Source organism: Colossoma macropomum, unplaced genomic scaffold (genome assembly GCF_904425465.1).
Source record: "Colossoma macropomum unplaced genomic scaffold, Colossoma_macropomum, whole genome shotgun sequence".
In the NCBI taxonomy this organism is placed as follows: Eukaryota; Metazoa; Chordata; class Actinopteri; order Characiformes; family Serrasalmidae; genus Colossoma; species Colossoma macropomum.
Genome location: NW_023494804.1, coordinates 8,990,182 through 9,014,950, shown reverse-complemented (window position 1 = coordinate 9,014,950; position 24,769 = coordinate 8,990,182). Strand labels below are relative to the sequence as shown.

The 24,769-nt window shown below is 39.2% G+C and overlaps 1 protein-coding gene across 1 annotated transcript in view; it reads right to left on the bottom strand.

The window, feature by feature from the left end:
* Positions 1-4,856: 4,856 nt before the first annotated feature.
* Positions 4,857-24,769, bottom strand: part of opn4xa (opsin 4xa) — a 30,430-nt gene continuing 10,517 nt past the window's right edge. The window contains exons 2-9 of the mRNA XM_036595621.1: positions 20,825-20,958; positions 17,605-17,808; positions 17,266-17,437; positions 14,902-15,063; positions 11,505-11,612; positions 11,208-11,382; positions 6,843-6,986; positions 4,857-5,177 (exon numbers count right to left, since the gene is read on the bottom strand). Of these exons, the coding sequence (XP_036451514.1) occupies positions 4,857-5,177; positions 6,843-6,986; positions 11,208-11,382; positions 11,505-11,612; positions 14,902-15,063; positions 17,266-17,437; positions 17,605-17,808; positions 20,825-20,958 (1,420 nt within the window). The remainder of the gene's footprint in view (positions 5,178-6,842; positions 6,987-11,207; positions 11,383-11,504; positions 11,613-14,901; positions 15,064-17,265; positions 17,438-17,604; positions 17,809-20,824; positions 20,959-24,769) is intronic.

Genomic DNA, 24,769 nt, shown 5'->3' with positions numbered 1-24,769 from the left:
TGGACTACCTTATATCTAATCTCCTCGGAAATATCTCTTGAAAAATGAATAACATGCTTAAAGGCAGTTTTGAATAGAAATTAAATAAATAAAAGGTGGTCTCTGAGTTTTACACTGTACTGTGTGTTGTTTTAAACATATAATAAACATCTTAAATAAATTCTACTTAGTCCATGAGGGCCTACATCCTTAAGCTAAAGATATTACCATTAGAAAACAAAACTGTAGCATTTCAGTGCCCCACCTGTACAGGTAATGACCACAGCACTGCTTTTTTATTTGGTTCTGTAGTATAAATTAGAAGTGTGTCTTCTCTCTGCATGTTTCACACCTCCATAAATGTGGCACAATTTCACTTCAGTCCCCTACAAGGCTAAGAGATTTCAATTGGCCAGATTATGCAGTTTAAAGTGCTTTACAAAGAACCGATCAGAGATATAAGGCAATGAAAATAACAGTAAAGCAGAGATAGAGTCTTATGCACTATGAAAATCAGAAAACAGTGAAATATCAGGGGAATTCCACCATTTTTTCACATTTTCTGCATAGCTCAATCCCTGAGTTGTAAGCAAAGTCATTCAGAGTGGTTTGATGTTAAATGGTGCATTGTAGAAAACTTTCATGTATTGATTTTTTAATGTAATTTTGATAATGTTAGTAGTAAATCTGAAAATAGGAGCTTTATTTGGGGGCTGTTTTGCATTATAGCACCCTGCTTGTGTCTCTCTATCATGAATGTGTTTTAAAAAGTAGATTTTGGGCCAAAACTAGTAAGAAACAATATTGATCAACATTGCTTATGGTTGAATCTGAACATAAAATGAGCGCATGCGAATTTCCCCAACAGTTATTCATCAATTTTATCCTTGGCATATCTGTATCATCAAACTTACGTTTGGTGGGAGTGTGTCTTAATTTGAATATAATAGTTTAATAACCTAAAGAAAGAAAGATTTGCAATTAACTAACAAAAACTACCATCAATATCATCCATACTACAAATAATAAGAAAAAACATGCCAATAAAACTAATACATTGTGCACCTGGCAATCCAGTACAAAAGTGGATGTGCTTATTTTATATGAACATGTAATAGAAATAAATGCTGCACCTATTCTATGTTTCATTTAAGGGCATATTACACTGTACTTTTGTGTTATATTATTGACAACACCCATAAAATAAACAATACAAAACACAGCAAGTGCAGAAGCACCTCATGCAATGCAATAATACAGTGATTCTTTTAGGAAAATATTTACACTACACAGTCACATCATTCTATCGTCCTAAAATAACTAAAAGGTTTTGTTTATTTCACATCTTATTGTTTTCAGCCGGAATAATTTTCTCCCCAATTTAGTCATATCCAATTCCACCCACTAGTTAGGACTCCCTCAATCACATGATACCCCCCACACTAGGTGGGCGAATGCTAGCATAGGCTTCCTCTGAGACCTGTGAAGCGCCACCGCGTCTGTTTTTTCGAACTGCTGCTAACGCAACGTCACTGGACAGCTGAACACGCTCGGAAGACAACGCCAACCGCCAGATCTGTTACATCGGCTAACAGACACCTGCGCTGACTAGCATCACACTGAGTGATGGGGGAAGAAGGGATGCCATCCTACCCACCCAGAGAGAGTGAGGCCAATTGTGCTCTCTTGGACTCCCAGCCACGGATGGCTTTCCAGCCACTGTAATTTTAACACTATAAAGTTTGGTCAGTAGGAGGAGCAGTGAACTCCGCCTACAAGTACAGCCATTGGCTCACGAGCCATTGACTCAGTAATTTGTTAGCACATTTGTGTACAAATTTTCTGTTATGTAGCTTTCAGAAATATTCAGATGTCTGGTTCCTGTCACCATCACTGTAACCAATTCTGAGTCTCTAAGTTTCTCTTGAACAGAGCATTTCACATCAAACCACTCCGAATGATTTTGTTCTACATTTTAACAACTGATTTTTGCAGAAATGTTAAAAAAAATTGTGTAATTCCCTTTTTAAAGTTTTCTCTTTAAAGCCCCTGTCAACATGGTTTTGAATGTTTACATTTTGGTTTTAATAGTAAATGCATGCTGTAGAAAAAGCATTTACACTGTTAGATTCTAAAAATATATATAAATTAATACAATGTAATACTAGATGCTGCCGCTCATAACTGTGCGGGCATGTCAGAACGCACAATGATTGACAGTGGTGTCTCCCAGGCAACGCAAGGCTCCAGTGGCAATGCTGAGTGGCACAGCCAATCAGATGCACATTTGAGCCCTCCTGCAGAAAAATAGACCGCTTCACTCTTGTCAGCCATTCTCCTAATAGTCAGCAATCTAATGGCCATTTTAGAGATCGAATTACATTTTGTCACTAATGTTTGAGAACTTAGGGTCTTATGATGGGAAGATCACAGACATATATCACGTCTGATATTTCAATGCTCAGCACTAATGTTTTATCCATGACCCACAGCCAGGCCTGGATCATCAAGTTATAGGCCTTTGGACACAAATGTTTGAAGGGCTCCTACTAAACCACCTTTGTTAGTGGTCAAATTCTTTTATGATATGATGCCTGTGCAGTGGTTTACCAAACTATAATCAAGTTATATATGGTTCTAGAAATAAACCTCTTGAATTAAATATTCCTTATCCGACACCCTACAGTGCTACAAAACTAACAAAGCAATAGCAAAACTGCAGACATGTTAACAAGGAACACAGGTTAACACAAACGCAACAACCAGTGCAACAACTGCAAAGCATCAGTTAAAACTCAACAGTTAAGATGTACATAAGACAAAGCAACACCAGCACCAAACTTAAAAAACAAAACCATGCAGCAAGCTAAGCTTAGCATACTGTCACAGCAGGTGTGGAAAATGTTTGGTCTTGCCTTTCATTACTTTATGCATGGACAGTTTGCAAATCCCTGCAGAAACTTTTTTCTTTAACTTGGTCTGACATTTTTAATTTGTATTTAGCTTTGGAAACAGGCCTCATCTACTCTGTTGGGGTATCATGTCTCGCTTTTACTGATCAGGCACATTTTTTCTGTATCTGGAGCTTCAAATTCAAAGTACATTCACATGCTAGCTACTGCTAAAAAACCTTAAGCTTGACCAGGGGAGAGGATAGTGTAATGGCAGTGACTGGAGGAGAAAATGAAGTGGACGTTTAGGAAAGATGTGGAGAGGGTCAGGACTAATTTTGGACCGAAACACAAAGACGAAGCTTAAATTAGTTAATTATTTTCACTGTGCTGCTAGAACAGCTTCCACCATGAGTCAAAGACTTTGTCATAATTGCTCACAGGGGCCCCCTAGTGCCCATGTGTCAAATACAAGGCCTGTGGGCCAAGTCAGGCCTGTGACACAGGCCTACTCGACCCGTGAAATTATTTTAATTTTCTATTTCTGGTTAGCTTGTTTCACCCTGAGATGCACTACAGTTCCCAGCGTGCACTGCAACATAGTGTGCACCCTTCCCCCAGCAACAATTTATAGGCCAGCGGTTACACAAAAAGAAAAGATGTCTAGTTTTAAAAAAATACCTAAATAATTTGTTTTTATTCTGAATTATTGTTGAATAAGTATTCAATGCCTATTTTGCTATTGCAGTTGGCTGCACCTATAAAACCCATGGGATGATCCAGGCCTACCTATAGCTAGCTTGCTAGCTAACTGCTGGACCATGTCTCTGAAACGGAGGTCCCATTATGAGTTGGCATGGTTATGTTTGTTAAGACTGTGGAGAAATTTCTCACCTGCCTTATTTTTGGCCACACCTATAAAGTAAAACTGTAGGGAAACACTGCAAGCCTTAATAGTGGAGGAGGGTAGCTAACAATGCTAAGCTAACATTTTATTCCTATAGTTAAAGTGGGCCACTAGCTATCACACTTTCATAAATGAAGTAAACAGCCTATATTAGGATCCTACAACAGGTAGCTAACACAAGAAGGAGGCATCATCTAGCTAAGCTAAAAAACAACAGTGTAGTAAACCTTCATAACAAGCACCGTTAAGTTTAGCGAGTAGCTGCGTTACGTTTTGTCACTAATGTTTGAGAACTCAGGCTTTTGTCTTATGATGGGAAGATCACAGACATATCACATCTGATATTTCAACGCACAGCACTAGTGTTTTATCCATGACCTACAGCCAGGCCTGGATCAGTCAAAACAGCTGTTTTGCTAATAGTTTGGTCCATATTGCTAACTGTGATTGGTACTTTGGCAGATCTGACATCACCTGTGCCACATTTAGTCTCACCCAACTCAAATCAAACAGAAGAGGCTGGCAGAAAAAGTCATTTAAAAAAGAATTAGACTGGACATTAGACTGGACTGTAGATACTACTGCATAAAAAGACGGGGGCTTTAATAATGTCCATAGATGCCAGAACCATAATAGATAAAAGTTGCCTTGCTATAATGCTTTCGTCCTGGTTTTGGGTGATGAGTGGACTGGAGAGGTCGATTTGAAATATAGCTGAGATGTTCAACATACATGTGGCTGTGACATATGGCAATACATTTAAAAGCTAACAGGTAGCCGTTGCAGAGACGAGGTGTGATGTGGAGTGAGATGGAGTGGAATGATGCTAATCACAGTGGCTGTTTCTATTACTACTCAAAATCAAGTCTGTATAGGCTTTGGGTTGTTGCCAACTTGGTTGAAAACAGCATCATCGACAGTCAGTAGAATATTAGCAGCAGATTCTTTGTATGTAAGAGTAACGTGAACAGCTTTATCTGCTAAAGATGTGGCGGTCACTGTTCTTGAGTGTGCAGACTCCCTGTCATTAACGTGTTCACCTCAGATTTTGGTGAGGACCTTTGGATCCAAGTTCATATTCAGGAGAGGAACTTCTCCACAGCTTCCAGAAACTCTGTGGAACAGTTCAAGCTCTTCAGGCCCAGCATCAGGTTGTCCTCTATGGTCTTGGCCTCCTGTTTCTCCTCATTGTGCCTAGTGCCCTCCACCAGGCTGCTCTCCTCTGTATCCGTGTCCTCGTAAAAGGCAGGCCCTGTGTTTGGGGTGGTCTGTTCCTGTTGTCCCTCTTCTTCCTTCTGATCTCCTCCTGGGCTCTCCTTTAGCGTGAGGAGGGGCATGGAGGCCATGTTGACCTTACCCTGGTCACAGTTGCTCGGTGAGACACTCTCTGGGATGGCTAGCTGTGTTGGATAAACAAATACATGGATTAGTGCAAGTCTTGTTGTTCTGGGGTCTCTACATCAAATAAGCTGGTTCCGCTGAGAAAGAATGGGTCTCATGAATTCACTACATGGACACAGTGTGGCCCCACTGCTTTCTGACTGTCCGCTAGGGCTGCACAATATATTGTTCATAAATTGTTATGACAGTTTCCCTCATGATGCTAATATCGCAGCAGTGAGAACAAGGTAAATGGGCCTCTGCAAATTCACTAGATAGCTTATTGTGTGGTATAAGCATTGTGACCAATCACAGATGTTCTCTGGTTGTTTGAATGAATTATGAGGCATTCAGATGATGTTTACCCAAGTTACATCAATTAAGATATCAGAAGCTATATTGTATTGCAATATGTAGCAATTTAATTTGCATTGATCATTTTTAAATTCTGACTGCAACACCTCTCAGCCAATCCCAATCATCTCTAAATGTTACGTTTTCCATCAGACAAAAGAGGAACTCCTTGAAACAAATCTGCAGTGAGAACGGCGGAGGCAGTAAGTTAGTCAGAAATGAATGAAGGGTGTTACTGAGGAGTGCATAATGCCTCACATACACTGTCCTGGTCATCTGGAGGGTGATGGTGTTTTCTTAAGCTTTTCTTAACTTCGCTGCTGTCTCAAAATCACAATTCTAGGTGTTCCCTGAAAATAAATTTATGCTCTTCGTTATGCTGAAAATAAAGTTAGGCTGTTCGTTAGAGGAGAAGAGATACTCAAATCAGGGTAATCGTTTAGCTGCTTCATCCACAATCGGCGAGCTTCTGTCTTTGGTAGTATTAACTAACTAGAGCTGCAGCACTGGTCTGCCTCAGGGTGGCGCTGTTGCAAATTAGGCCAAGACCAGTAGACCTCTGAAAACTTTACAATATGCCATAGCATATTTGTAAATCTGACAACTTGCCCAATTTCCCAAGAGTTTGGTGGAAAGAGTGGATTGTTACACATTTCTCAAACCAAAGACAGAAGAGGAGATGTGTAAGATCTAAAGTTAAAGTTAAAATGTGGAAGAGCATTAGCAAACTAGAAAACAGCATTTTCAGAAGATGAATTATTAAACCAAACATTTTGTTGCTATTGAAGCATCAGCACCGCTATGGCAAGTGAGTTAACAGCCAGCCAACACTGGAGTTGCCACTAGCCAGCCAATATGGGACCCCTCAAATACCAGGGGGCATTTCGCACACTGGCTGGGTCAGACGTATTAGTGTTAGGTTAGGAGGGGGTAACATATTAGATGCAGGTTGGAACTAAAAGTTCATTTTTAAATTAAAAAATGTTTCTAATGTACATTTCTGTGTGCTTCTAAACTTTCCTTTGAACTTTTTAGTCAGTTAGTACAAGCACTACGGATGCCACCAGTTTGGTGGACGTAACATAAACTGAGGGAGACAGGACTTTTCTTGAATATTGCAAATGGTCAACGGTAAGGTTTCTGCCCATGCCACAAATCCTAACCAGGTTTTTGAACTAGTGCCTTGGTTCCCCCACTAGAAGCACCTTATAGTAGTGGGTACCATAATATTTATCGCAGAAAACTAAATTATCGCAGTGTTATTTTTTCCTCCACTATTGTGTAGCCCCTGTTTTCCATCTATATACACACAACTGGAACACCTACCTTACCTTTTCTTGAGCCAGGTAGTTCTTGGCCTTCCCCTGCTGAAGCTGATGCCTTCGCTCCATTTCTCTCAGCAGGTTGGTTGAGTGGGAGTTTCTGAGCGAATGAGTCTGCTGGTCCATCGGATCCAACTCTACATCACTCCAAACCTGTAAAACACATACAGAACACCGATATTACAGACAGTAGCTACCTGCTTCAAAGGGGAATTCCACCATTTTTCAAAATTTCTGCAGAAGATTCATTCAGTGTGGTTTAATGTGAAAGGTGTCTAGAGCAACTTACAAAGTCAGAGTTGTTCACACTGGTGAGGAATGAGACATCTGAAGTGCTTAATGACCCTAAAAGCTGCATCAGGTAAAGTGATTACAATGATAGTTTTGAAATAAGGTTTTGGCTATTCATGGTGGGGAGGTACATGTATTTCTTCAGATTTACTACTTATTTTTTACCATTATCATCTTTTTTTTTGGACAGCCATGAATTATAAAAACTCAGGAGAAACATGTAGTTTCACTGGTCATTTTCGATAGCAAAATAAATGTCTGCATTTTTGTTTAAAGGCCCACATCCAACATTTTTTCTTGCTATTTTATCTTTCCCCCCTGAGGTCCACTTATGATGTTTGTGTGGTTTCATGTACCAAAAACAGTCATAATTCACTTTTACACAAGCATTTTTCAGCCTCTCTTTATCTCTTAGAATTAAACAGGCTGTTTCTGTTACTGTGCCTTTAAGGCTGATATATGTAAATGACCTCTTTTCTGACTGGCTGCACTGTATTGTGCCTCCTTCCAATAAGCCGTTTGTGCTAAAACACTCCTAATTGCTTGAGCATGAATGTAACCTGTTGTAAGCTGAATTGCACATATATGTAAAAGTCTTGGGTTTCTTTGTAAGCCCTTTGGGCCCTTTAAAGACATCATGACCCCTGGTTTCTATCACCACCATGGTAAAAAATCTGACTTGATACATTTTTCTCCACAGTGCTCCATTTCACATCACACTGAATGAATCTGTTTACTGAGATGAAGCATGCAGAATTTTTAAAAAATTGATGGAATTCCCTTTTAAGAAGCGCATGTAGTATGTAAGTAAAGTATCTAGCTTCAATTACAGTTTTGATTGCATAACAAATAAGTAAACAGATTTACAATCACAGGTTTGTCCAGAAACAGGGGTGCGAATATGATCTGACAAGTGGGGGGGGGACCAGAGTCAGGAGGCTATGGCTTACACATATTTTATGTGTGATGTTACACTTAACATATTGATATCTCATGCTTTATATGTCAATATTAAAGCACGTAAGTAATATTATCAACAGGAATAATAATATGATACATATTCAGTATAGAGATTTGATTTCGTTGCCTATTACCATTTTTTATTTTCCATTGCGTCATCTGATCTGCATGTTGTTGTCATAAATATTTTTGCAAAATGCCCCAATAATAATAAATATGGTGATAATTAAGGAGGAAAAAGGTGGACGTTTAATAACTGTCAAGGCATAAGTCAACAAATGTTCATAGCACAGAAAAGAAGTGTAAAATGATTGCAGGACGGGTTCTTTCTTTTAGTTGCTTGGATTTGGGTTTAATTAGAGTTTTAAACTGTAATTCACAGCTATATAATTACTGATATCTGACAACTCATTTGCAACTCAGATACAGTCAAGTCCATAAATATTTGGATGTTGACAAAGTTATTGTTATTTTAGCTGTCTACCACAGCACATTGGATTTATGATTGTTAGGTTGTCCAATTTTTTTTGAGCCCCCTCCCTATTTTTCGGGCTTTCTCGAGTACCTGGACAAACTAATGTAATCATACATTAAATTGTCATTATTAATACTTGGTTGCAAATCCTGAAGTCTAGAACCCATAGACCCTTGACCAGAGGCTGGGTTTCTTCCCTGGTGATGCTCGGTCGTCCTTTACTGCAGCTGTCTTCAGTGTTTTTCCTTCAGTTTTGCCTTCAGCAAGTGAAATTCATGCTTAATTGACTTAAGGCCCGGTGACTGACTTGGCCATTGCAGAACATTCCACTTTTTTGCCTTAAAAGGTTGCTTTCACAGTATGTTTCTGGTCATTGTCCACCTTCACCATGGCTCACCGTCCAATGGGTTTTGAAGCATTTGGCTGAATCTGAGCAGACAATGTAGCCCTATACCACGGGTGCACAACTCCTGGAGGTCCTGGAGGGCTGGTGTCCAGCACAGTTTGGTGGTTTTCCTACTCAAACACATCTACCCGGCAGTCAGAAGATTAGCTGAAGCATGTGTGTTTGAGCAGGTAAATCACCGAATTCTGCTGGACGCGTATTGTGCACCACTGCCCTATACATTTCAGAATTCATCCTGCTGCTTTTGTCAGACGTCACATCAATAAAAGGGAGCAAGTTCCGTTGGCATCCATACATGCCGACACCATAACACTACCTCCACCATGCTTCACAGATGAGGTGGCATTCTTTAGATCATGAGCACTTTTTTATCTCCATACTCCACTTGTCCTATCATTCTGGTACAGGTTCATCTTTGTTTCATCTGTCCATTAGACATTGTTTGAGAACTGTACATAATGTTTTTTGCAAAATCCTAATCTGGTCTTCCTGTTTTTGAGGCTTGCCAAACCACAAATTCACCTACTTCCTGGAGGGTGTTCTTGACATGGCCAACTGTTGTGAAGGGGTTTCTTCACCACTTCCCCTGCCCCTGAATTTGCACCGATGACTGGTTTAAGTAAAACACAGTCTTCAGAAGCACAGGGTGAGTTCTTCTGGGTTTTGGCTGCTTGCCTTTCCCTGGCACTGTGCCCTGAGACGGTTCACTAGTAATGGATGAAGACAGTTGTCTGACAAACATGAAGTGTTGTTTTCCCTACAGCTCACAGCCCCGTGCAATCTGTGCATCATCAGAACAGCATGAGGGGGAATGAAGCCTTTCTGTCCCCTGTGGCTCTGTTTTTGTCTGGTATAACTTCTCAGAAGTTCTGTACCACAGTGGGTCTAGTGTATCATGTATAGATGTGGCTTTTGAAATAAGCATGATTTTGTAAATGGCTGCTGTACACGCCAGGGAAGAGACCCAGCATCTGGTAATATTGGCCATCTGGCCATTAAATATATATTACTCTTTTTTCAGCATCAGGAAAAAAAGCAAAGCAGTTTTTTTAAGAAATCTGCAGAGATGTTTTTCCACACCTCCAAAGTTCAGTCTTAGAGGTTGCATTTTCTACTTCTCATGATCCAAGTAATCCCAAACACATTTAGTGATGCTGGAGGTCTGGACTCTGGGGTGGCCAGTCCATTGTTCTGAGAACACCAGGAAGAATGGACATAAACACTTATGGATTTTTTCCAGATCTGGAGCAAGCTTGATTTTCAAATACCTCTCAAAGATATCCATAACAATTTCTGCATATATCAGCCCTTATGATGTAAACAAAGTAATTTAAAGTGGTTTGATGTGAAATATAAAATGTGGTTAATCTGAAAAAAATATATATTTTGTTGGGGCGGGGGGCTTTTGCCTTATAATGCCTTGTATCTACCTTATCTCAAAACTATTGGAAATCAGTGTCTCAGGCATCAGGAAGCATTTTTGCAACCATTTAATGTAATAACTTTCTGTGAGGTAGTTTTTAGAGGAATTTGGACATCTGGTTCCTATCACCACTACTGTGTATAATTCTGAATTTGCAAGTTTATCTAGATCTGCGAAATTCACCTCAAATCACTCTGAGCGACTGTGTTCATATCTTATATATGTATTGTTTCAGAAATTTTGAAAAATCAGCGGAATTCCACTTTTAGGTACTGTTTATCTGATGGGGACATTTCTGGCAGTCTTCCAGATCGTGCCAGTTGTTGTTAAGGAGTTCCAATTTCTCTGTATCTGTTAATAATTTTTTATCTCAAACTGTACTTCTTTTCATTTTAAGTGCCCCTTCTAGTTTATCTTATATCTAACCTTCTGCTCCTGGCCATTTTGACCGGAAATTAAATAAATGAGGTGGTCCTTGACTTTTGCACAGTACTGTATATATCACATACTTTAAGCGGTCATTAACTGCTGAGGATTGCAATCACACACTGTCACAAAAGTGACAGTTTTAAGTTGATTACACATGGTTCCCCAGAACGGGGGGGTGGGGGGGTGGATATGTATAAAAGCATCTGTGATTCCTGTATGACTCACCCAATCTCTATGTATGTGGCATTCTGTGCTTTAACCTCATAACCAAATTTGCAAACGTAAGATTCAGCGATGTATTTTCATGTGCAGTGACATTTCTGAGCGCTGGCTCCAGGCAGAATTGCTAATGGGAAAAAATCCACAATACCGACTCATAGGAGAACTCACTGTGTCACCAGTGGACATAGAGGACACTCGCTGGAACTTGGCCTTTGACCCTGATGACTGCCTACTGAGCATAGATTCCCTGAAGGACGACTCGCTGTTGGAAACGGAGACACATTCCTTTCTTGGAGGCTTAGCCAGGAAGTAGAGACATGGAATCTTCTCAGCCAGAGTGTTCCTATGTGTCACAGTCCCCAAAGGAGAGGCCAGAGGGGGAAAACGTAAAGAATAAAAGACTGACTCAACAATCGCTCAGTCGGAATGAAGAGAAAATGTGTGGAAGTGGATGGAAACGCTCACCTGTATTTGGAGTGGATGATGGCGTAGATGATAGGGTTATAAATGGCTGATGCTTTGGCTATGACTGCAGGCACCGCCTTCGAATATGGTGTTAGGATACTGCTATACCTGAAACGTAGAATAGGCCAAAATCACTTTTGAATTCAAACACTGGAAATGTCCTTTTCTTTAGCCCAATTCACCTGGGCTAAAGAACACCTGGAGTGTTACTGTATTTGAAGATATTTAAATGATAATGAGATCTGCAATCAGTATGAATCTGCAGTGTGTGTAGTTTTACAGTCCGACAGTAATAATTGTGGAGTGATTTTAATCCAGTATGAATCTGCAGTGTGTGTAGTTTTTACAGTCTGACAGTAATAATTGTGGAGTGATTTTAATCCAGTATGAATCTGCAGTGTGTGTAGTTTTACAGTCTGACAGTAATAATTGTGGAGTGATTTTAATCCAGTATGAATCTGCAGTGTGTGTAGTTTTACAGTCTGACAGTAATAATTGTGGAGTGATTTTAATCCAGTATGAATCTGCAGTGTGTGTAGTTTTACAGTCTGACTGTAATAATTGTGGAGTGATTTTAATCCAGTATGAATCTGCAGTGTGTGTAGTTTTACAGTCTGACTGTAATAATTGTGGAGCGATTTTAATCCAGTATGAATCTGCAGTGTGTGTAGTTTTACAGTCTGACAGTAATAATTGTGGAGCGATTTTAATCCAGTATGAATCTGCAGTGTGTGTAGTTTTTATAGTCTGACAGTAATAATTATGGAATGATTTTAATCCAGTATGAATGAGCAGTGTGTGTAGTTTTTACAGTCTGATAGTAATAACTGTGGAGTAATTTTTAATCCAGTATGAATCTGCAATATGTAGTTTTTACAGTCTGACAGCAACAACCACTGTGTGATTTTAATCCATTATGAATCTGTAGTGTGTGTAGTTTTTACCGTAATAATTTTGGAGCGAATGGCCTTCTGTAATTGTCAGACCAGAGCTGATAGATAAGGCTGTGTGCAGTGTTGTTATTGTTATTGAGTGTGGCTCCTGTGATGTAACACTGACGTGCATCTGGTTGTGACATTTCAATCAGGGCTTTCCATGTTAATTTTGGTTAATTATGCAAACTATCCTGTATAAATTATAAACTCGCTTTCAAATTACATTGCAGAACCTCCTCTGGGAAAACTGACCCAGCTCCAACAGTACTTTTTTAGGTTGAAAAAAGATAGATAGGTGCACTTTGTAGTTCTACAATTACAGCGCTCATTGACATTGATGTCAACACTAGCTTTCCACACTGGACAACTGATTCTGACACCATAGGAACCCGGCATTTAGGAAAGAATGGCTGTGTTGGCTAATGTGGTGTAGCTTCTTGCAGAGCTTGTTTATCCGGCAGGGCAGTGACCCAAAGGTGTTGTGGATTTGAATCACATGCTTGATTATCTTCCTCCTCCATTAGAATGCACCCCATCAGTTCTCATCTGCTCTGCAAGAGGCTCGAGCCACGAGCTGCCCTCCAGAACTCCACAGAGTCTCACCCGTCTCTTTCCACTATCCTCCACCACACTTCTGTAAAAGGGTGTTTTCTTATTCCCTGTAGATTTAGATCCGTGGTTTTTTAGGCCAGGGGAACAAATAGAAGGTCATTTTTCTTCTGAAGGCCAAATGCTCCGGCTGAATACTAAGAATTTGGTTTCAAGAACAATTCATGTTTATTTAAAATATATTTTTATATTTTAATTAAAGAGACCTGGATTCACTGTTAACTTTGAAGGTCAGTGGTAAAATGAAATAAAATGTTGGTCTTGGTCAGCTTCTGTTAAGGCATGGTGTTTTGTAAGTGACATTTTCACAGAGGCCCTGCAAACTTGCCTCTGGTTATTGTGATATGTCAGCTCTCATCCCATCATCACATCATTTCTTACTTCAGTACTTGTGCTTATGGACAGCTGAATCTTTAATTGCTGTGGGCTCTTAGCAAGAGGGGAAAAGATGGAACCAAACATGCTAAGGTGGAGACTCTACATTCATATATATATATATTATAATATATATATATATATATATATATATATATGCACACCGATCAGGCATAACATTATGAGCACCTCCTTGTTTCTATGCTCATTGTCCATTTTATCAGCTCCACTTACTACATAGGAGCACTTTGTAGTTCTACAGTTACAGACTGTAGTCCATCTGTTTCTCTGCATACTTTGTTAGCCCCCTTTTATCCTGTTCTTCAGTGGTCAGGACCCCCACGGACCTTCACAGAGCAGGTACTATTTGGGTGGTGGATCATTCTCGGCACTGCAGTAACACTGATGTGGTGGTGTGTGTTGTGCTGGTACGAGTGGATCAGATACAGCAGTGCTGCTGCCGTTTTTAAACACTGTGTCCACTCACTGTCCACTCTATTTGACACTCCTACCTTGTCAGTCCACCTCGTAGATGTAAAGTCAGAGACATAGCTCATCTGCTGCTGCACAGTTTGTGTTGGTCATCCTCTGGTCCTTCATCAGTGGTCACAGGACGCTGCCCACAGGACGTTGCTGGCTGGATATTTTTGGTTGGTGGACTATTCTCAGTCCAGCAGTGACACTGAGGTGTTTAAAAACTCCAGCAGCACTGCTGTTTCTGATCCACTTAGACCGGCGCAACACACACTAACACACCACCACCACATCAGTGTTACTGCAGTGCCGAGAATGATCCACCACCCAAATAGTACCTGCTCTGTGAGGGTCCATGGGGGCCCTGACCACTGAAGAACAGGGTAAAAGGGGGCTAACAAAGTATACAGAGAAACAGATGGACTACAGTCTGTAACTGTAGAACTACAAAGTGCACCTATATAGTAAGTGGAGCTGATAAAATGGACAATGAGTGTAGAAACAAGGAGGTGGTCATAATGTTATGCCTGGTCGGTGTATATATATATATATATGTATGTATATGTGACACCTTTAAACCTTCGTCTCACACACTTGGTTGGTTCTTCACATACAAAGATGGTTCTTCGAGGGTTCTTTAATAAGGGCAATGGATCTATTTCATTTCATGCTTAAATGGCTCTTTTCATGGTGAAATGGTTCCTCAGATTGATAGAGAATATGTTGTACATGGTTCTATATAGCATCAAAATGGGTTCTGCTGTTGTTACAAGCTTGACATTGTCACAATAGAAGCACCTTTCTTGGAGCTATAAAGAACCATTTTCGAAAAGATTCTATATAGAACCATAGAACCATGCAAGGAACCATTTAAGCATGACATGGTTCTAAATAGAGCCACTGCCTTTTTTAAATTGGACCAACTAGTTCAAGTCTTTAAAGCACAAGAGGTAAAACTGTCCAGTGAAAAGAAGAAACAACAAAAAGAGGAAAGTAGTGTTTACCCTGCCCAGGCGATGAGCGTAACAAAGGCGTAGGGTGACCAGGAAAGCACATATACAATGATGACCACAAAGGCCACCTTCGCCAGCTTCCACTCTGTCTTTATAGACTGCTCCTGGATCAGTGTGGTTTTCCGCACATGGGTCCCCAGCCTCTCCACGTCTCTGAAGACACAAAGGAAGGAAGTTAGCTGGTGCTCTTGTGCTGCTACTGTGATGGCCCATACACCCCATAGATACGGTTTGTAAATGTATTTATCATGACTGTTCTCTACAAAACATCTTATTAATTGACCACAAGGCCTTACTAACCCTCCACTCCACTGCAAAAAGGCTAATAATAATCCTGGACTATAGAATTTGAAACTAGTAAAAATCTTGGGTTGCCAGGCCCTCATGTAGCACAGTATTAAACACACAAATTATCATGTTAACAAATATACTTTTGCACTATCCTTTTATATAAATATACAACATATCGCTGCTGTCGGGACAAAACCATGTATCTCCATATTTGGCGTTTTTCAGTTTTTGACATAATTTGAAAACACCTGTTACTCTTTCCATTGCCTGTAAATATAGAAAGAAAGATGCATTAGGATGCATCGATAATCGTTTTATAATCACATCGCAGCCTTTTAATCGTAATCAAATCGAATCATGAGGTGCACACACATTGAGCATAGTGTTTAGGCAGGCCACGAAGTCAAGCTCAGGCCCCAATCTCGTATCATCACCTGTTATCAGCTGATCTCAATCAGCTGAGTGCTCAGTTGATCACCTATTATGCATAAAATTGGCTAATTCATCAGGGAGCTTACTTAAGCTGCTTTAGTCTGCCCATTCTCACTACTCCTCTGCAAGCCACTTTGCAATCTCCTGCTGGCTTTCTGCTGCTCTCCCTGCCTTGGGCTTTCCATGTGAGCACATGGAAGGGCAATGAGGTCCCAGAACAGAGCTATACTGCTAAATAAAATTTATTGCAAGTGAAAAAAAAATAAAAAATCTTTGACAAAGTGGTTCTGACTGAATTAAAACATACATCATATGCAAAGTTGTACTCTTGTAAGTAAACTGTGTTTGCACAGTTTTTATTCCACAAATCATATTTACACATTGTAAAATGGACCCACATGAAGGATTTACTGGCAACTGTTACTGTGTTGATCCTCCACTGTGTTACATGTCAATCATTAGAGCACACTAATGTTTAAACTTAGCTCACTAGATGAAACCATTTGCTTTAATATCTACAAATTTAAAAATAATTCACAAATAAACACATTCAACTTGATTTGCATTCCCTGAACGAAAAGCAGATTTTGCAAGGAAACAAAAAATAAACACATTTTTTGAGCAACGAGACACAGAATTCAAATAGTGAAGAAAGAAAGAGGAAACGAAAGTAGGAAAGAAACAGAAGGAAGGAAGAGAAAGAAAGAAAGGAAGGAAGGAAAGGAAAGGAAGGAAGGAAGGAAGAGAAAGGAAGAAAGGAAGGAAGGGAGAGCAGGGGAGGAAGGAAGGGAGGAAGAAAACTAAACTAAGTAAGGAAAGAAGAATGAAAGAAAAAGAAAAGAAAGGAAGGACAGAGGGGAGAGAAGAAAAAGAATGGATGGAAGGACAAAAATGAAACTAAGCAAGGAAATAAGGATGGAAGAAAAAGACAGAAAAGAAAAAAGAAAGATCGTAAAAAAGAAGGAGAGAAAGAAATAAAAAATGAAAAAAAGAAGGATGGATGGAAGAAAGAAACCAAAAGAAAGACATGAAAGAACGAGGGGAAAAACGAAGAAGCAAATGAGTTAAAGTACAATAAATATTAAAGAGCCTGGCAAGCAATGTAGATCATTCAGGGTAGATTTTGAAGTTCTGTTAGTAGTTTTTTAAAGTCTCTAAAAGGCCTTAAAGCACCACTTACATCACGTTCCAGCACCTGATCTTAGATCTGCAGGCACTGACCTTCTGCAAAACACCTGACATAAAGTATAGAAACCGTTGAGAGACTCTTCCAGTTATTCTGCTTCTAAACTGCGGACTTTAATTCCACCTTTTGTTAGAGAGTCAAGCTCAGTGCTCACTTTCAAGAAGCATCTAAAAAACTCTTTAACTTAGCATTTGATTAAATTCTACATCTCATAGTTCATAGTTTCCTCTATTACACTTAAGCTTTATCACCTGTCTGTAAAGCACTTTGAGCTGCCACTGGCATAAAAAGCACTTTTTCTTATTAGTAGTAATTAATTAACCACACAGTAAAGCTAGAATGCTACGACCGATTGGTCGACTGGTCAACTTAGAGGAAGCAGACCTCATATTTCTACATATATGCACTACAATGCATGAAATCAAGCATCTCCACAATACCTTTACCTGCTTGTGCTACGTATAGCCAGAAACATGAAGAAGTAGCAGTAGGATATGATCCCCAAGGGGATGAAGAACACAAAGCAGCACAGCATAAGGGTGTAGCTCTTGTTAGCCGGAGTAGAGGTGACATAGTCCCATGTGCAAGACGTCATGAGGCCCTCTGGGATATAGGAGCCTGTCCATGAGAAGACAGAGGACAACAAGTTATCAACGTCAATAACCTGATTCGTATTGACTTGTGAGGTGTTAAAATGACCCGACTGCAGAATCAGACAGATAGTTGTGTGACAAAGGGGAGGGGGGGGTGTGAAGAGGAAACACAGGGTGGCTGCAGTCACTCACTCCATCCCAGTAAAGGTGCCAGACTCCAGGCTAGAGAGTACAGCCACACCAGCAGGATGCTGAGGAGTGTCCGGCGTTTTGACGTCCACCGGATGGCCTGCAGAGGCTTGGTGATCACTATGTAGCGGTCGATGGATATGGCCAACAAGTTGATCATGGAAGTGATCCCAAACAGAGCCCCACAAAAGGCATACATCTTACACCCTAGACAGCAGTGTAGTAAAGCAGGGATGCAGTGTAAGGATTCTTTAGCTGAGCAGCTGTTTTATAAATGCATACAGTTAAAGCAAAGCTTAGGCCAAAAATAGAATTTACAGACTTTCCTCCATAACAATAAAACAAGTCTATCGGCCAGGACATGTTTGAAGTTTTCTTCTTTAGTTTGGCGCTGGAGCTGTGAGACTAACTTAGCTGCAGAACTAATGTAGCATATACTGTAGATACGCGATATGGCCAAATGTATGTGGACACCCCTCCTATTGAGTTTAGGTGTTTCAGTCACACTCATTGCTAACAAGTGTGTAAAAACAAGCACATAGCCATGCAATCTGCATAGACAAACATTGGTAATAGAATGGGTCATACGTAAGCCCTGGGTACACTTAATGACTTTTAAAGTCATAATAGATTACAGTGGTGGACAGTAACAAAGTAAATGTAATTCATCACTGTACTTCAGTAGTTTTTCCGTGTATCTGTACTTTACTGAAGTATTTCCATTTTGAGCGACTTTTAACTTTCACTCAACTACATTTCAAAGCCAAATATCTCACTTTTTACTCCACTACATTATGTGAAATCTGTCGTTCCTTTTGGTTTATGTGTGTATAAAAACGTAACATGTCAAAACAAAAGAAGCACGAGGCAAGAACACCAATCAGGGCACAGGGGTCACTTAGTTTTGAGCTTGTTTTGACCTGTTGGACATACTGACCCAGTGCAGCAATGTGCAACAGCGCCTATTCCTGCATAAATGATGAACTAACCTAACTTTGTGTAAATAGACAACAATATAGAAATATGTACACATTCATACAAACATTATTTTATTTTATGGTAAATTTGTTTTTGCTAGTTTATGTTATGAACAGAGACCTACAGATGCAGTATAGTAAAGAAAACTCATTTGTGAACCTGTGTTTAAAGTTTTTATTAAACTTAAACTTGTAACTGTAAAGTATCTTGAACCGAAATTTGCTTGTTTGCAAAAAGTTATTTCAGAGCCACTCAGTTCTATCTGATGGAAATTGTTTGCCTTCAGTGTTTTGTGCTTATGATAATTTTAATAGACATCAGCGTCACTAATTAATGACATTCTATTAAAAGATTGGTTTACCAAGAGAGACACTGGAGTATTTTCACCTGAAATGAGTTAATGAAGCGAGTCTTGTTACAAAAATGATAACAGGACATCAGAGTCATAATTGACTTTTTAGTACTTTTACTTTCAAAGCCAAATATCTTATCCCGTTAAGTACATGGGATGGCAAATACGTCTGTTCTTTTATTCAAGTGGAGGTCTAAAGGAAGGACTTCTACTTTTACTGGAGTAATATTTTACGTTGGGTATCTCTACTTTAACTCAAGTACATGATTTGCGTACTTCGTCCACGACTGATAGATTATAACAAGACTGGGAATCTCACACTATACGAGTGGTTTTTGCAGATTTCTTTGGGTGACTGAAATATTAGGGATCACACACTAAACGATAAGGGATTACACACTACTCAACTTTTAAGCTGTTGCTGAACCAAATGGAACTCACTGAACTTGCACGAACTCTCATGAACTCTCGCGAACTCTTGCATTCTCCCGTTACTAGGAGACCTGCTTGCTGCTGCTGTTATTTCTGCCATTTGCGCTGACACAGTAAAGTAGCAGCAGGTGAACATGTTTAAGTGAGGCTCAATTGTGCTCGTGCCTTAAACTCAGCTCATTAAAAAGCTTTGCTCCACATGTGAGAGACTTTAGCCATTTTTCTTTGTTTACTTGCTGTATTTTCTTCTTTTGTGCTCTCAGTTTTCATTGGCTGTTGCAGGAATCCATTCAGATTGAGTCAGTGACCAGTATACACTACTAGATAATGCTCAGAGTCTGGTTAATAAAATCTACTCCGACTGGTCTGAAACGTGACCAGAAGGCCAAAAAACCACATCCTTCACACACTACTCGATTCTCTCTCCAACTGTCGACTCCGACTGACAGACTTGAGCCGACCAGCACAGACTCACCAAGACTAAGAATTGGGGCTAAAATCAAGATAAAAGTCATGTAGTGTAACCCCGGCTTAAAGGGCCCTGTCATTGGATGCCACCTCTGACACAAGTCAGTTCATGAAATTCTGTCCTGCTAGATCTGCCCCAGACAACTGTAAGGGCTATTATTGAAATTAAATGGAAGTGTCTAGGAGCAACAATGACTCCATCACGAAGTGGGAGACCACACAAACTCACAGAGTGGGGCTGCTTAGTGCTGAAGTGTGTAGCACATTAAATTGTTGCATCACTTACTAAAGAGTTCCAAGCTGCCTCTGGAAGCAACAACAGCACAAGAACTGTGTGCTGGGAGCTTCATGAAATGGATTTCCATGGCCGAGCAGCTGCACACAAGCATAAGATCACTATGCATCAGCTGGAGTGGTGTAAAGCCCTTCGCCACTGGACGAAAAAATGCTATTTTTGTGGTAGTTTTTTAATATGACAAAAGCTGCAGTTGTGCTGTATGCTTTATCTATCTGCCCGTGTAGAGGTATGAACTGTAATCACAGCAGAGGATTCTCATTCCTTCCCTTTCACCACTCATTGCTCACTAGCAGCTCAACATAAAGCAACAGCGTTTCACACACAGAGAACCAACAGTGTCCTGGTTAATCTGATAACAGATTTGCAGGGAGAAAGTATTTTATTTGATTATATTAATAGCAAATATCTAAGTGGATTTCAATTCCGCTGGCAAAGTGGCCACTAGTGGGCCTGCAGAAAGAATAAGGAACTATATTGTTATCCAAATCACTTCTAACTCCTGTGCGAGTCTTATGCCTGCATGGAATGATATCAAACTTATTATTACTTCTTAGCTACATTAGCCTTGTAGCCACACGTCTTTACTGATCAACTGCGTTTAGGCTAAGGGGAATAGTTCATTTTTGGCCCAACCGCTGCTTTAAAACACCCAAACAGAATTGAATAATGTAGCTGGAGGAGTAAAATGGAATTACCTATTTCACCGAACACCCACTCCTTGTACATGCAGTTGACGAAAAAGATGGGTGACTGGGTGGTGGCCATGAGGAAGTCACTCACAGCAAGGTTCATGATGAAGTAGTTGGGTGGAGTCCGTAGTTTCTTGTTACTGGAATAAAAGAAGTGAAATAGTTCTTACAGTTAAGTGACTCTCCTACCATTGCATTGCATCATACTGTAAAGTACATTATGTGCATCTTGGCTGATAAATCAATATTAGTTTTATAGTGAGACAATTTGCCTCAAAAGAACTGAGACTCTTCATGAGTGGTCAATGTGATGGACGAATATGTATGAATACTGTCTCATCAACATTCACATGGTTCGAAAGTTCCAGTCAATACTGTCTCATCAAGCTGACGATTAAGCATATATATATATATATGTATATATATATACCTATCTATCTATCTATATATATATATACATTGACTTCCATTCAAAACTAAGAATGTTTTCTTCTCCTGTAAAGTTAACATTTTGGAGATATCAGCAGTTTTGCCCTGCCCACTCAAGCTGAAGTTATAAGGAGTGTTTTAGCCTCGACTGCTTTAAGAATGAGAATACAATAGGCCTAGCAGAACAGAGATCAGGTAACACTTTCTATGAATGTCACCTTTGTAAACATCTATAAACACATTCATAACATGTTATAATGCATGCATAAGACATTATAAACATAGCTATAAATATTTATAAAAATGCATTATACATTATAACCATGTTTATTATGCATTATGAATTGTTAACATAATACATTATAAGTACTGATCATAACAAATTATAAGAGCTCATAAGTCGTATTTGTCTGCTCTAAGTAAAGTGAAGCGTACTGTACTAAAGCCTCCTCCAGTGTTCAGAGTGAGGCTTCAAGTTGAAGTATTTACTGAAGGATTTACTGAAACACTAAAACATACACAGTAAAGCACATTACAGGCTTCAAATGTCAGAGTTTAAACTAGAGCTGCATCAGTGTTTTACCCAGTGTGGGAAAGTCAGTGTACACCACCGTTAGCTTGGTATTTGTCTTTACTTTACGCTCTCCAAGCTGGGACTGACTTCTTTGGCACTGACATTATAACATGTTATTAACACTGTTTATAATGCATTATATTAACAATTCATAATGTATAATAAACATGGCTATAAAGTGTAATTCAGTGTAATTCTTTTTTATAAATCTTTATAATCATGTTTATAATTCCTTATGAATACATTATAACATGTTATAAATGTGTTTATAGATGCTTACAAAGGTGACATTCAAAAAAAGTGTTACCAGAGATCATTTACTTATATCAGTCTTAAAGGTACAGTAACAAAAACAGCCCAGTACATTCTCTATTCTCTCCACCTGGATGCACATTCCTCTGAAGCTGCTGCTGATTGTTCTCTGGTAATTTAGCACATTGATTTAGAGAATTACAGTAGCGTTGCACACTCACTGTGATTACACACCTCCACTAAACCCACACAAACACAGCCCACCATTTCCTCTAATTGAAGTTTGTCCAGTCTTGACCTGCTGAAGAGCACCATCCTCTATTCATCAAGCATTACCCAAAGCCCCACATTAGCACAGCCAGCAGGGGGTCAGAACCCAGAATCAACACTTCAGCCCAGCAGTCTCACCCTTTCCCAGAAAAGCCTGCAGGGAGAAGCTTTTCCTGATAAAACGGGTCAAAGTTTGAAGTCACTCTCAGTCAGGAGGAAAAAATCCACTCAATCATAAACGAGTGCATTAACAGGATCACTTTTTTGACGTGTTTGTGCTAAATAATGACAATGCTGTGATGTGCAGTGCATTCAGGGTTATCTGGAGGGTAGTTTGCACAGTGCTCATGTCCTCTTAACACGTTAGGAACAACTGAACTAACCATCCAACACCCACATAGCAATTTTGTGTAATATTTACGGATGTCTAGAGCGGCCATGACTGTTCTGATAACTGTTATTTTGAGATTTAATTATCTTGTGATCTCAAGATAACAAAAGTTGTTTTCTCGATATTACAATATATTTGTCTCGTGATCTCAAGATAAGTTGTGATCTGGAAAAAACAACTTTTGTTATATTGAGATCACAAGAAAAATATGTTGTGATCTGGAGAAAACAACTTTTGCTATTTTGAGATCCCAAGAAAAATAAGCTGTGACATTGAGAAAATAACTTATGTAATTTTGTCATCACAAGACAATTAAGTTGTGATATCAAAATAACACTCCAGAAAATTTTAACTACCTCATGGCCTCTCTGGACTTCCGAACATATTCCTTTAAAAATCAATTTATTATGTTTTTTGTGTGTTTGTGAATGGTCACACAACTTTTGAACTCAACATAATTTGGAAATCATAAAGCATTTTCCTTGATGTATGTGGAACATATGCATTTTTTATCCATATGTTTTTCATCCATACACATTTTTATATAAAATTATTTAATAAACACACATCATACTCTACAGTAATATACAAACATTTGATTTTCTTTTTGTTGATGAACATTTTGTTGATTTTCTAAGTGAATTGAGGGAACACACAGGAGCACACTTACACTGTAAACTTAAATTGGTTGATTTTACTTAAAAAATCATGCAAACTTGCCGCAAAAAAGCTACTTAACAGGTTCAGGCTCAAATAACTGTAGTTTTCGGTTATAATAACTTTCTAATTTTCAGTGATCCACAGTTCTTCTGCAAGTAAACTTAAACAGTCCAGTAATGTTAAATAGTTTTAAGTGAGCTGGCTTATATATATAAGCTTGAGTTCAAGGACAAATGTATTCAGATGTCCAAGTACAAAGACTAGTTTCTACAAAGTAAATAACTTTAAAGTATAAAATTTTATATTAATGTGGGGTTGCACTACATGATATTTTTAAAAATGACCTGACATGTTTAAAATGAATTTATACCATGACAAAAAATTTAGATCAAACACTTTGAATAGTTTCTTAAAAGTGCACATCGTTATTTTTATATTTTTGATTTTCTTTTAATCATTTTTAAATTTAGAACTTCTAAAACTATCATTTTGAATTCGTTTGTCTTTGACTGATTTCCCACTGTAACACAGCACCAGGAAGGGTTACTGAGCTAGCTGGGTGTCTTTCTCTCAATCGTAGGTGAGAGAGGTAGGAGGTGAAAAGCGATATTATTGGTTAAAATTATTTTTCCCCACCCGCTTGTGCAGTGATGTAATCAAAGCTCTAAACATATAGAGGCGAGCAAAAGTCACTACATTTAGTTTAATAGCAATCAGAGTTCCCTGGTGGAAGGTGTATGTAGTGTAAGAGTATGAGGTGACCTGTGTATTGAAGTATATTGTTTTCTACAATATATTTTGTATAGTTCACATGCATTACTATGCAGGAGACATTGAAATATTAATATTTGGAGCAAAATGAATGATTTTTACACTTGTAATGGATATATATCCACTCAACGAGTACACTATTAGGAACACTATACTAATACTGCGTAGGGCCTCCCTTTGCTCTCAAAACAGCTTCAGTTCTTCACAGCATGGATTCCACAGGATGTTGGAAACATCCCTGTCAGATACTGCTCCAGTTGCATCATGCAATTCCTACAGATTTTTCGGGTACACATGCTGTGAATCTCCCATTCTACCATGTCCCAAAGGTGTTCTATTGGATTCAGATCCAGTGACTGGGAAGGACACTAAAGAACTCATTGTTCATGTTCATGAAACCAGTTTGAGATGACTTTTGCTTTGTGACATGGTGCATTATCATGCTGGAAGTAGCCATTAGAAGACGGGAAAATTGTGGCCATGAAGGGATGCAAATGGCCAGCAACAGTACTCAAATAGGCGATGGCATTCACGGGCCTAAAGTGTGCCAAGAAAACATTCCCCACTCCATTACACCACCTCCACCAGCCTGGACAATTGACAC